This window comes from Taurulus bubalis (genome assembly GCF_910589615.1).
Source record: "Taurulus bubalis genome assembly, chromosome: 3".
Classification (NCBI taxonomy): domain Eukaryota; kingdom Metazoa; phylum Chordata; class Actinopteri; order Perciformes; family Cottidae; genus Taurulus; species Taurulus bubalis.
The window spans coordinates 33,870,783-33,884,391 of record NC_136591.1 but is presented as its reverse complement, the minus strand read 5'-3'; the positions used below and the strand labels follow the sequence as shown (position 1 = coordinate 33,884,391).

Here is a 13,609-nt window from a genome sequence, read left to right as displayed (position 1 = left end):
TTACAAGGCTTTTCATGGCAAACCCCTTTTGTGCTGACGTTTTTATATTGGAGCTAAAAATAAATTAATGATGAAGAAGAAAAAAGTCACAGGTAGTATGTTGAAAAAGCACATTGTATGTGTTGCAAGAAAAGTTTAAAATATTCTAGTATAGAATGTTGAAATAGTATAGTATGTCGGAAAAGGTCATGACAGAAATAAATAAAAAAAGAACATGTTTAAAAGGCCATAGTGTATTGACATAGGACAACAACATAATAGGATAGTATGTCGGAAAAGGTCATGACAAATAAAAAAAATAGAACAAATGTTTAAACGGTCATAGTGTATTGACAAAAGACAACAACATAATAGGATAGCGACAATACAAAATCTAAGACGGTGTAGCGTGACCCCGTGGAAGTAGCGCATGTGACTGCAGCGTCCTGGCAGGAAAGAAGAAGACGGGTGAGGAGGCTGTGAGGTCATCAAACACACAAGCACATGCTCCCCGTCGCCATGGAAACAAGCATCTCCTCACAGAGTCCGGGTTGGTTTTCTTTCTTTTCTTGCTTTCTGTTTTTACACCGAGGCCTCCGGGTTTGGCAAGTGAGAAAGTGTCAAATGAGGAATTTCTTTCTAAAATGAGATATTCAAAAACAGAGCCACCTACACTCTGCGTGATTCATACTAATAAAAAAATAATACATTGATTTAAAAGTTAAACCACACTGATCCCTTTAGACTACACAATATCTCACTCAAGGAATTACATTTTTGGTTTACAAAATAGCATATTCAAATGCAGTGGTGGATAAAGTTCTATAATCGATACTATATTGCCATTGTCATATTATAAAATTACTTTTTTTTGTGTGGCAAAAGTATGACTTTTTGAAAGGCTACTTGACTTTTCTCATAATCATGAGAACATGATTTCATATTTACATCAGGATCAAGACTTTTTCTAAACATTTTTACAACATACACTTTTATTTTCTAATTTTTTATATAGTATGTGTAACTCTTTGACATTTCTATGACCTACCATACTATGACTTTTTGACCTTTCAATGGCATTTAGACTATGACATACTAACCAATTCTTTATGACATTATAATGACATACTATGAGGTTTTTGAAATTTGAATGGCATAGAAAATCCGTCCAAATATATAAGACCATCAGATAGAGGTGGAATGAACATATCATGCTCTTTTCCGTAATCGTTGGGATCCATTCCATCCAGTGAAGAGGACTTCAGGCTGTTGTGCTGATTAAATGGGTGAAATGCAGCGCCGCTCCATTACCGGTTAAGTGAGGACCAACTCTGCTGTGTGATGATCTGGCAGCTAGTAATTACCAGCTGATTGCTTGTATTGTATTAGCTTGATGATGCTACAGGAAGATACTATTTTCCATCAATATTATAATATATTCCATTGCCAATATGTCCTTGTTTCAGTTGTCAAGTCCAATTCATCAGACAGTTTTATCGAACATATTTTTCAATTACTTGTCAAATATTCATATTCATATAGTACCTCTTGACCTTCAACGATCATGAATCCATTTGTCCATCAACAGAAAATCAATCTGCCACCACGGTATTTTGATAACTGTTTTGAGTCTTTTCTTTTCGACCCAAAAATATCATCTTATCATTTCACCGAACATCACCATACAATCACTTCCCCGACTGGATGTCAGTCAGAAAGTATTGAGAGACTAACACATTGTTGTTTTTAAGATTCTTTCATAAAATGTGATGACAAAAAAGAAAAATATGGAATAACAGCAACATTGTCAACCGGAATGAAAATATATATAAAGTTATATCTACATTCATTTGGCTCTATAGTGGATGTTGTTTTAGTGAAAGCATGTGAGAATACTGGTGGGAATCATTAACAATAGAAGGGTCCCATCTACCAATTCAATATGACGACCATGTAAGTGGCTCATCCATTAAATAGAATCCAGTCAAAAATAATTAATGTTTATCCATAAAAGCCTCTCCTAAATTCACCTCTGTGCACCATGCACTTGTAATTACAGGGACACTGGCTACATAGCAACAACAACATTATATATACAAGCGTTTCTGAGTTTGCCTGAGCAATCACAGTCCTGATATTGATTCAGGAGCTAATGGGCCGATTGTTAAATCAGAGCCATTTTACATTTTCCAGACGTTTCCAGCTCATTTGACTGCGGGCAACATGGCCGTGCCGCTCCAAACTGAAAATATATATTCCAAGGAATCTACGTTTCGTGACATGAAGAGGATTCCCAGAAGATGAAATGAAGATAACCGAGACTCCCCGGTGCTTGTTCCCATTAGGATTCATAGAACAGCAGCTTCACAACACACACCAGGTGTGGCAGCAGCAAATCAGCTGCTCTCTGGGAAACAAACCGCCCCAGAAGACTGCAGCCATACCTCACGTTGAAGTGGTTGAACACATTAAACATGGCGGCTCGTCTCAGTGTCACTTTGAATGCCTCACTGTCACTTTTAACAGAAAAAGAAAGAAGGAAAAAAATGCATACATCATTTGTACACATTTTCCTCTTCTGGGTGTAGTTAAACTATAATTGTATAACACCAACACTCTTGGCAGCTTATGATCCTGTTCTCAAAGTGGTCATATTTGAGGAAATGTTCAAAAATGTAAATGTGAAAGACAGCAGAAGCAGAATTATGCAAATTATTTCTTTTCTTTCCTTTTTTTTAGCCTGGAACTTCAAAGCAAAGTTGGATTAAATAAAAAATACAGCCTAGCTCAGTTCTACACACACACACACACACACACACACACAGAAAAAAGCAATCATCTAATCCACAATACCAAGGTGATAGGAGACCTGAAGAGGAACCCAAATGAGAAACGATGCCCGAGTGGTACCCACAGTTGGATAAGCACGAGCAAGTGGCTCTTTGGACTCCATCTCATCTCCTTAGGTGAACATCACCCGGTCTGCCGTCGCCACGCATCCTATTGAGACATCCGCAAGTTCCTGTTGCTTAGTAATAGTCTTCAGTGCCGTGATTAAAGTGAGCTTCAAAGCTCTGGGCACACTCATCACTCACTGCCGGCTGCATAATGAATCCCGCGGAGGAAGCTGATTAAGCCCAGCGTCCTTTCCTGGAGCGAAGCGACCTCAACTCATCTCCGTGCTCATCGGAGGCCGGAACCCCGCCGCGAAAGGGCCACAGAGGTCACCTGAAGGTCACATCGGCTTTAAAAAAAACAACCTGCTGACCTTTCCTGGACTAGGGGGGTAGGGGTTGTTTTTCTACGCGATTCCACGAGCCAGCGGCCTCATCTGCTCCGCTTTCATGTCTCACAGTCCGCACAGATTAGCTTCTCTTTGATGTGTCTTCTTGGGCTGGCGCTTTTATTTAAAAGGCATTCTATTTCTCATTAAATGTTGACTTGCAATCATATTCGGGCACACAAGCAGCGTAACACGGGCAGGCAGTTGTGCCAGCAGGCGAGACTGCGGGACATGTACATAAGCATCTTATATGGATCAACTTTGGTCATTACATTTAGTGCCTTTAGTAATTGACACATACCGTATTTTTGTATTATTAAATACATGTTAATATACTCAGATCATGCTTTTTATTGAGAAATAGTGTAAAGACCCCCCGTCTTTAAAATGTGATTGTTTACTATTATTTACTTATGATGATGCTTATGACTATTCCTACGTTACATGGCTGCAGGTTTGTCGCCAAGTAGTCTGATAAAACACAAATCAGCGTTAATATTGCATTAATATGCATCTTGTCGGCCCAACAGCCGCAAACTAATTGCCACACGGTGTGAACTTCGGGGCTGAAACACACGATCCCTTTGATTGCGTTCGACCTCTGCAGCGCGAGACACTGCAAACACTACACTACAAACAGACTCGGGGGCTGGTTGTCAGGCACGGGCCCTAATACAGGCCCCCCCACACACACACACACACACACCTCCACCCGACGTGGCCCTCGCGAGAGCACTCAGCTGAGACTATGACAGGAAGTAGAGTCCCTGGGTGGAAAGAACAGACCCAGGTGACGCACTTGGAAGGAAGATAATTAGCACGGAGGCGTCGCATAAACACCCCTCGCATGTCAAATAATGTATTCACACGTTTGATTTGGATGGATACGTTTGTGTGAAGTCTCGAAAGATTACTCGGGAAACTCATTAGAAGTAGAGATTTATAGGGTGCGGGGATCCGTAACAGTAATCAAACATGAGAACCTCAGGTCAAAGGTCAATGTTGAAGCACGAGTATGAATCATATAAGTGTCGATCATATTAGGATGGATGGAAGTCACTTCACAGGAGGAGCATGCTTTTACCCAGAAATCTACATTTCCAGAATAATGAGATATTAACAGTAAACACATCCAGCGTTGTATGGAAGATACACATTCATGCAAGATGAACATTTGCCAATAACAAAGGCCTTACGAGCGGCATGTAGACATTCTTTGGTTGCAGTCTGCAACCGCACTAAATCAGTAAATCCTACGCACTGTCCCTTTAAATGAACACTGTACCTTTAAATGAACACCATTTCCCATAAACCTTTCAGATTAATAGTTTGTTTTACACAGCAGAGTGAGGTGTATATCATGTACGAAAGGGAGAAAACCCAACATTACAATGACATATGCCAAATAACAATGGGAGCTTTGGATATCTGTATGCTCATCAGGTAATTGTAGTTTGTTGAAGTTGCATTTTCAAATTTCACAAGTAAGTGCTGTTGTAGATATTCATTTATCTGCAAGGAAAAAAACCATGTCAGACAGTTTACCAAGGTAATAAATGTCTATTTCTTTATTACATTCAACAGTACAGTACACTAAAATTGCACATTTTCACCAGATATAGCAGCATTCTGACTGGCAAATGGACTAATTAATAGGCACATCCAAAACATTTAAATAGAAATACACACGTCCAAATGTGTCGGGGCCACTTTCTGACCATATTCAAATTCCATTTAAGCTATTAATTTACATGCCTCATAAAACAAGTTCTACGCAGAGTCTATGCACAGTCTCCCCCCCCACACACACATCCTCCCAAGACTCGTGATTCCAGTGGCAAGAAAAGTCAAACCCAGCAGCGCCCGTCTGTCTTCTTAGTACAACATCAAATGAAAAATACACCCGTTTTATACTCTCACACAATATGTGCCATTCAGTGCATTCCGGGAGTTATACAAGAGTTTCATTTACTTTGACAGTTCCCTTCAGAAGACTACTTCCCATCCTCCTCAGAGAAGACATGTGTACTTTGTGTTAGCCGTAGCCGTAGCACGAGAAGAGCAACACAGCTAGTTCACCACGGTCGCATTCCTCAGCTGGAAAACGTCTCTGCTCTGCCTTTTGGTCTCCCGGATATAGAGCGGGCTCCAATTTAAATACCTTTTGTTCCGAGAGCAAAGTGTCGGTTGAGCCGAGTAATAAAAAAAACTGACAATCATCAAAAGCTGGCGTCAAATATTTGGACAATTTTAGCGATTTCTTTTCCCAGACTTTTGACTTTGGGCAAAGATCTTGTACGGTTGCTTGTGTTTTGACAACAATAAATAAAAAGAGAAAACAAAAAAAAAAACTTCTGGTATTAGTAGCACTACTGAAGGGGCCGTTGGTGGAGAAACGAGTCGCCGCCACTTGTATAAAAGAGATATATGGTCGTTTATCTACAATAACTCAACCGAAGGCCAATGTACCGGTTGCTTGGTCTGTTTATGAGATCAAACCGCCGGCACAGCTGCTCTTCAGCCGGTACTTCTTGATATACAATGAAATGAATGGAAAGGTCTCCACGCACACTCAAAAGGCAACTGGACTTCCAGTGGTACAAGGCCAGAGTTTTGGGTCAGGATTCCAAAAAAAAAAAAAATAGCAACTTCCATTCTAAATGACCTGCTGTAAACTGTAACTCCTAAATATATATATTTATAAAAATCAAGCATGGTACTGCGTCTGCACCACCAGCCACTACAATTTTCAAAAATGGGAAGCAAATGCTAATGGAATCTGACTACAATGACAGATATGAATATTATAGGTGTCACCAGTGATGAACCTCTTTGATTGAATGCAAAAAAAAAAGAGTCCTTCCACACATGAAGTCCAGCTGCCTTTGACCAAACTAACTGATGACCTACTGAGAATCTTCACACACATCCGAGTTGTTGTTGAACCCAGGAAGTCAGACCGACATTAGCACTGCATGACAACACTGCAGGGGGTTCAATGCACAGGAATGGAGCAAGGAAATGCAAAAAGAAAGTTGACCCTGACTCAACTCTTGCACAATATCATCTGGCCAATCAAAGCGCACGCTCATCGATTATCGTGTCAAGAGAACAGTCCAATTCTACCAGTTCCTTCGCGGCCGTCAAGACGCGTTCAGGTAGAGCTGGGTGTTGAACTCAGTGGCTATATTGTGTCTTCAGATTTGTAAAAACTATTTTTTACTTTAATATTTTGTCACATTTGGCTTTTGGGTTTTGTAGAAAATCATGTTAATAGTCTTCAAGTAAGATTTCAAGTATGTACAGTTTTTTTTTTTTATCCAATAATATCATAAAAACCACGGTGAACAAATGTTTTGGTCCCACCGATGTTTGACAGAAAGCAAAACTTCCCGGATTGTAGTTCATTTTCTCACTGGTACCCATAGCAACAGGGCCCCCACCCACCAACTCAGCCCCTTTTCCTCTTTTTTTTTTCCAATGCAGTGCTGATTTCGCTCTGAACACACAACCAACAGAAGTATAACCACCAAACAACAAAAACAGGTCCAGAACTGCAAAGTACATGAAGTAAAATATGTGTTTTTAACAGTGCTCAAGGGTGAACGTTTCCTTTAAACCACCGAGCGATGCTCCCCGCACACATACACCGCGCTCGGCTGTATGCGCCTCTTCGTGTTGCCCGGCAGCTGAGGAAGAAACTTAAAGTACTTGGGCATCAGGTCCAGGCAGGCGTCGCGGAACTTCTTGATCCGCCAGTAGTAAATGAGAGGGTTGAGGGCCGACTTGAGGTAGCACAACCACAGGACCCATGTGCTGATTTGAAAAAAGCTGTCTTTGTGGTAGAAGCCGTCGCTGAAGGTCGCTACCAAACTGTAGGCGGTGAAGGGGGCCCAGCACACTGTAAACACCGAGAAGAGGACGAGGATGGTGGTGAAGGCACGGGTCTTGAAGCTCATGTCAATGTTCATTTGGAAGGGCCTCTGGAGGCTCAGCAGGCCCAGTTTGCTGGCCTGGCTCAGACAGATGCTGTCCGGGTGGCTGTGGATGCGGATGGCGTTGTGGCGGATGGTGTTCAGGATCCCCATGAACGTGTACAGCATGACCATGAAAGGCAGGAAAAAGAAGGCGAGCATTATTACCAACACGTAGGTGTGGTAACCAGGCTCGGCGCTGTATCCAAATACACACTGAGGGGCCCTGGGGGGGATCTGTAAGGGAGGGGAGCCGACCGCCAGGGGGAAAGAGAAAATGAAAGAGAGTCCCCATGTGACCACGATGAGCACTTTCGCTCTCTGTGGGCTCAGCTTATCTTGCTTCTGGACAATAATAAGAAAACGGTCGATGCTTATTATAAGCAGTATGGCCACGCCCTCCATCACGAAGAACCAAAAGAGCATGGCCGAAACGCGACAGAAAACGTCCCCGAAGATCCACTGGGTGGTCATGACGGTCACCAGAGCGAAGGGCATGTTCAGGATGGCCAGCATCATGTCGGCGAACGCCAGGCTCGCCAAGAGGATGTTGATGGCCGAGCGCATGGCCGACCTCTGGTACACCATCAAGCACACCACCATGTTCCCCAGCAGGGCCAGCAGCAGGATGGCGACCATGGCGAAGCAGAAGAAGACCTGCAGCGGCAGGCCGACGCCCGGCGGGCGCGCCGGGGGCTCCGCCGTCGGCGTGACGGGCTCCGGGGGCGACCGGGAGCCCATGGAGGCGTTCTCCGCGGACGACGGCCTCTCGGAGAGGTTCAGCAGCCCCGCGACGAGGCAGCAGAGACTGGCGTTGACGTCCCCGGCCTCCGGGAGCGGAGCGGTAGTGGAGTGAACCATTCTTCCCCAGGGCGAACGGGCATCGTCGCTGGTGAGCTCACGGCGAACGCGATGCCATCGGCGCTGATGTTCCCGGACTCGCGCAACATGGCAGCGTCTTCATGGCTGCGAGACCCTAAGGTGTGCAGAAGAATGTAGTGACTGCCAAGTACATATTTTGAACAATGGAAATTCTTTTCCATGACTTTGAACCAAATTTCCATGACCAAACATTTTGTGAAATCTCGGTGTTAACATGAAAAAGTGAGAAAATGTAGTATTTAAACTAACAATGAGAACTCCAAAGCATACAGTTTACATTAATGACACAAATAAAAGAGAGTCAATAGTTTGATTAAAAGAATAAACATTTATATAGACGTCTGTATGTACGCCTGCTTATATTTTGAGCGTCTTTCTTTTAAAAGCATATTAATTATTTCAAACTCAGTGTAAATGAACACATGAATATAACACATTTCCGTGACTTTTCCAAAACCTTTTGGGGTTCTTATTTTTTTCAAGGACTTTTCCAGGCCTGGAAATAATAACCATTTTAAAATTCCAGGACTTTTCCAGGTTTTCCATGACCGTAAGAACCCTGCAAGTAAATCAAAGAAAGAGCTTGTGAGACCAGATCTCACCAACATTATTTCAATCAAAAACAGCCATTAAACTTGTATTGACTGAGCCTGTGATCCATTCAGCACTTAAAGGCAGAGTTTAGATGAAACATAGCGCTCAAAGTGCTTGAATTTGCTTTGCAGACATTTCCAATTGATTTATTTTTATGCCGACTACTTTCCTTCCTTTAAACAGAAGAGAATTTGGTAGCTATCAAAGCATGAGGGATTCAAATACAATGTCATGATTAAAGATGAAATGAACCGTGTAACTCGCACACTTAAGTCTTCCCTTTGTCTTCTCTACATCTAAAGAACATGTCTGTAGGCTGAATACTCTGACCTGGAATGACCGTTTGTATTTAAATGACTCAACCCCCATGTTACCTAAAAGTCTCAAGGAGAACAGCGTTTTTTTTTTTCCTCGCATGCATCCACATGGATGGAAGATTACAAAATCCAGCCGTATGCTCACAAACGCATGGATTTAAAACAAACAGGATAACCGAGAGTCGGGTTACACTGCAAGAGAGTTGTGTGAGAGTGTGTAAACGGATGTTTTGGTCTAGTTTTACTGTCGTTAAATCAGATTCTTCAGGACTTTTCTGGTTTTTGAGACTCCCCGTTCACCGTGGAGGCGAGAGAACGTCTTCTTCAAGGAGTCAAAGTCTCATGGGATCTACAAACGGTCATTTTGGAGATGAAGTATTCTTTTTCAAGCAAGTTCAAACACAATTTGACATTTTAATGTTACACAGTAAATAAAAATGAAAATAGTTTGTAACACGTATTCACTCTAAACGTGAGCGAGAGAGATGAAAGGAACAATATCAAATGGTATATCTGTGCATTAAGCAGAGCTTTGAAAGTCGTTTTTTTAAATATATACCAATGTGCTTTTATTTTGTATTATTAACCCAACTCTTTGAGCCTTTTTTTAAATAAAACACACCCCTAAACACCTGTTTGCCTGACATGTGATCATAAACCTTCTTAAAGTGCTTTTCTTAACTGCTGCCAGCAACCAACAGCCAATGCTCAACCGGGGACAAGTCAATTACTGCAATAAAAACCCTTATCCTTGTATAAACATTGGATATGTTATTTCAGGCCGCCTGACATCATTTACAACGAGCAGAAAATGCCAAAAAATAAATGTGCCGTGTAGAATAACAGTTCATTTGTAAGTACTAAGTGATTTATTTGCAGATAAATTACTTTTTGTTTTTGTTTTGATGAATCTGTGTGGGTGTGAAAAACAAGCAATTAGAGGCAATTATTATGAGAACAGTGCCTGTTGTGTCTTTAATGGTAGCCATTTTGAAACCTCTGGTACCTGGATATGTCATTCCACAAATAGTGTTATCTCCTCGTCACCAAGACAGTCGGGTGGCAAAAGGCCGGAGTGAGGAGATAAGCAGGCCGGCAGCAGCGAAGCTGCAAGACTTTGCTTTATTCACATCGCATGATGACGACAAGCGTTACAGTGACGACCCGCTGAATGAGGGCAGCCGGTTTATTCCTGGCCTACTTCCTGTTCCATCCACACACACAGCATCTTGTTTTCTAAAGGACACGGGCCTCGCGGGTCACGAGACTGCAGTCTACCTGCTGTGGGGTGACCCGGAAATGTTAAAATAGCCACTTCATCCCTCAAGCAATCATGTAAATACGCAGTTAAAAAAAAAAAAAAGAAAAAGAAAAAAGGATGTTCCGGTACTTGGCGTTCAAAACACACTGGGAATTGTTCAAATACTGAACGTGGTAACGCAATTATGCAACGGAGGTGTCGCAGGGAGGATGAAGCCGAGAGCTTCTCGCGTCTCGTCACCTTGAATCAATAGGACGTTTAATGAGACGACAAACTGTGGGCTGGAAAACCTGCATATTAGCCCACGGCGGTGGGATTTATTTGTTTATGACAATAACAACCTGTCAGTTTATTCCTGGTTTATTCCAGATTTATTCCAGATTTATTCCTGGTGGCTTTGACCCCCGTCTGCCTCACTGAATGAAGCACCGTTTCTGCATATTTACCAATATTTAGTGAGTCAATGGAGATGCTCACTGACAGCAGATTGTATAGTAAAGTCTCTCTGGAGGGAAAGGAAAAATAACAATATTCTAATAATAATAATATGAATTCAATTTTGTTGGTGAAGTTCATCAACTACCGAATTTAAAGCTTTGGAATATTTCTATTATTGATCTTAAACTTTTGCAGTCAACGTCTACAAAAATCTGTATTGATTTCTCTACTTTTGGAGATACAGAAATCACCGAACACATTTTAGCGTCCTCTTCAATACTACACACTAAAATGTTTGTGGAACCTTTTCAAAAATCTTATTTTAGAATTTGCAAAAACTTGCCTCCTGGACAACACTTCTAAGAAGGGGATTCAAACCACATGCATTCATTTTCAAAGCAAAAACCTTTCAATTACATTAAAGACCACTTCATCATTTAGTATTAAGCACGTGATCAAACGTCACGATTCGGTATCCAGCCTCTAGACTAGAAGACGCTCACGGTTCAAGGGGTTGAGCGACAGTCATTTCATTCTCCATGTTGTGTTTGCATTGTGTTGGCACCAAGCCCAGTTTTTTGTTCACTTCTTTTATATGAAGTTCGGCTCGTGTTGTTATGCATAGCACATAAACCCAGGTCTGTATTGGGACTGTGATATATTCTAACAGCAAGTGGCCATCTGTGAGACACATGATGATGATGATGGAGTCAGACTGAACCAGATCCGCGCGGTCAAATCCCATCCGAGCATCGCAGCACCTGATGGGTCAATACATCCGCGAGGAGAGTCGGGAAAATAACTCGAATGTTGGAGAGAGAAATACAATCAAATAAAAATGCAAAATAGGATGCCACCTCATTCAGAGCAGGCTTTCACTTAGGAGCCATCCGGGCCAAAACCCCGGCAGCTCTCTCTCTCTCTCCCGTTTGTTTTGACGGCGTTACCGGATCCTTCAGGGGATTCGAACCGCTTCAAAATGGTCGAGACGAGAGAAAAAAAAAACATCGATTCACGGATTCATGGAGTTTGCTACAAAGGTGTCTGTGGACGAGACGAGTGGGTGTTCTTCATTTTGCTATAATACACAATATTGAGTGTTGTTGACATTACCTGCTGCATCCCCCGTGTTGAAGTTCAGGAGCGGCTTGCAGGGCTCAGGCCACCGAATGGTGCATCTCTCCGTCCAGAAGGTGCTGTGTTCGCAGTCGAGACCCAGAAAGCAGTTCTTCTCCCAAACAAGAAGGCCGGTGATGGTTTTTCCTCCCCCCCCCCCAAAAAAATAAAAAATATGCAACGTTAGGCCCTGTTGCTGTGGGATTTTGGATCACCAAGCGAGACCTCCGGCGGCGCCGCTACATTCACAACTGGAGTCGGAGGAAAAGTAGAATCCGCATTCGTCTCGCTTTGTGTGCAGCGCGAGAGCTGGGTTTTAGTTTAGTTCCGGGGTGGAGGAATATTAAGCTTCTTCTTTTTTTTTATTCCTTTCCCTTCATCCAGATGTGAGCGGCCCCTCCTCCAGCACCGAGTACCGGGGCTATATCTGCTGGATTTGTGCGGTCCAAACGATCGCCACACTGTTACAAACTACGCTCACTTTCGGCTGGCTCGATCCGCGGCAAAGCGCGCGAGCGTACACAAACACAACTTCCGGTCTGGACTTTTCAAAATAAGGCGGGGGGGGGGGGGTAGATCCAGAGTCGACTCTGAAGAACCCTTCAAAGAACCTCACAGCTCTTTCAGAAACGCAAATGAGAAATGTCAGCCACTGCTTCGGGTTAAGTGGACATTTCTTGTAAAAAATTAAATAATAATAGGCAGCTGTTTACATGAGGAAGAAACAAGACGACAGCTACTGAGGAGGATCAAGTCATATTCTGGGCAATGATGGAACAAAATTTGAGTTTTTAATAACATGGGCATACATTTACATTTCACAGTTGTGCACATGTAAGGACTTTTGCCAGCTGAGAGCGATGTGTTTTTCAAACTAAATATATCATTGCTTTGAAAATACAGTTTTTATGAAAACAATACGCTGGGCTCTCAGTAGACCACGGACACTTTTTTGGTCACTCACCTGGTGCAATATCCAACACGTGCAATACGTTTAAGTATTTTTATATACATTTGTATTCAGTCTGTATGTTTAATATTCTTCTTTACTGTTTTTTATTGTTCTCTATTACTGTTTATTTATATTACTTGATTTTTTAAAATCTTTTATTCACTTGTGACCAATGCTGCCGTAATCCTGTAATTTCCCCACTGCGGGACTAATAAAGGATTATCTTATCTTATCTTAAAACAATCAAAGTAAGTAAAAGTGTGTGAAGTGAAGGGAATGAACAATTTAAAAATAACCATGGCTGCACATACTAGGCAACTAAAGTAGGCTACTTAAGTAAAAGTGCACAAATACCTTCTCTGAGTAACAGCTGCATAGTCAGCATGAAAGGGCCAGTGTAGAAAGAATGTATTGTATATAATATCAACCAGAATATGTACATAAAAAAAGGATTTTATGACAGTTACTAGGCTATTCAACCGTTATGTTCTGGAGACAGACACACCACTATTTTGTATTTAATATATATCTATAGCATAGATCCACTCAGCATATTTATGAGTTTATTTCTCTGCTCTTATTTTGAAGGGACATACCGGCGCGTTGTGCGGTATTCGTGCTCTCTCTAGTTAGCTTGACGCAGCTCTGTATGCAGCGATAACTGACACCCACGGGGGCCAGTCGCATGGGCAAAGCGGACTCTTCGTTGCACACGCCCCGTTTTGAGCGCCGTCCAATAGAAACGTCAAAGTATCCAAATGGGCGTGGCCCCGGCTGGAGGAAGCGCTTTCTTTTGGGCACGTGCGTGGTGGG

General features: G+C 42.3%; 1 protein-coding gene across 1 annotated transcript; it reads right to left on the bottom strand.

The window, feature by feature from the left end:
• Positions 1-6,876: 6,876 nt before the first annotated feature.
• On the bottom strand, positions 6,877-8,097 carry gpr63 (G protein-coupled receptor 63; the record flags this gene model as incomplete). The annotated part of the gene is made up of 1 exon (XM_079216351.1): positions 6,877-8,097. The coding sequence occupies one exon, from the start codon at positions 8,095-8,097 to the stop codon at positions 6,877-6,879; it is 1,221 nt and encodes a 406-aa protein (XP_079072477.1).
• Positions 8,098-13,609: the final 5,512 nt, after the last annotated feature.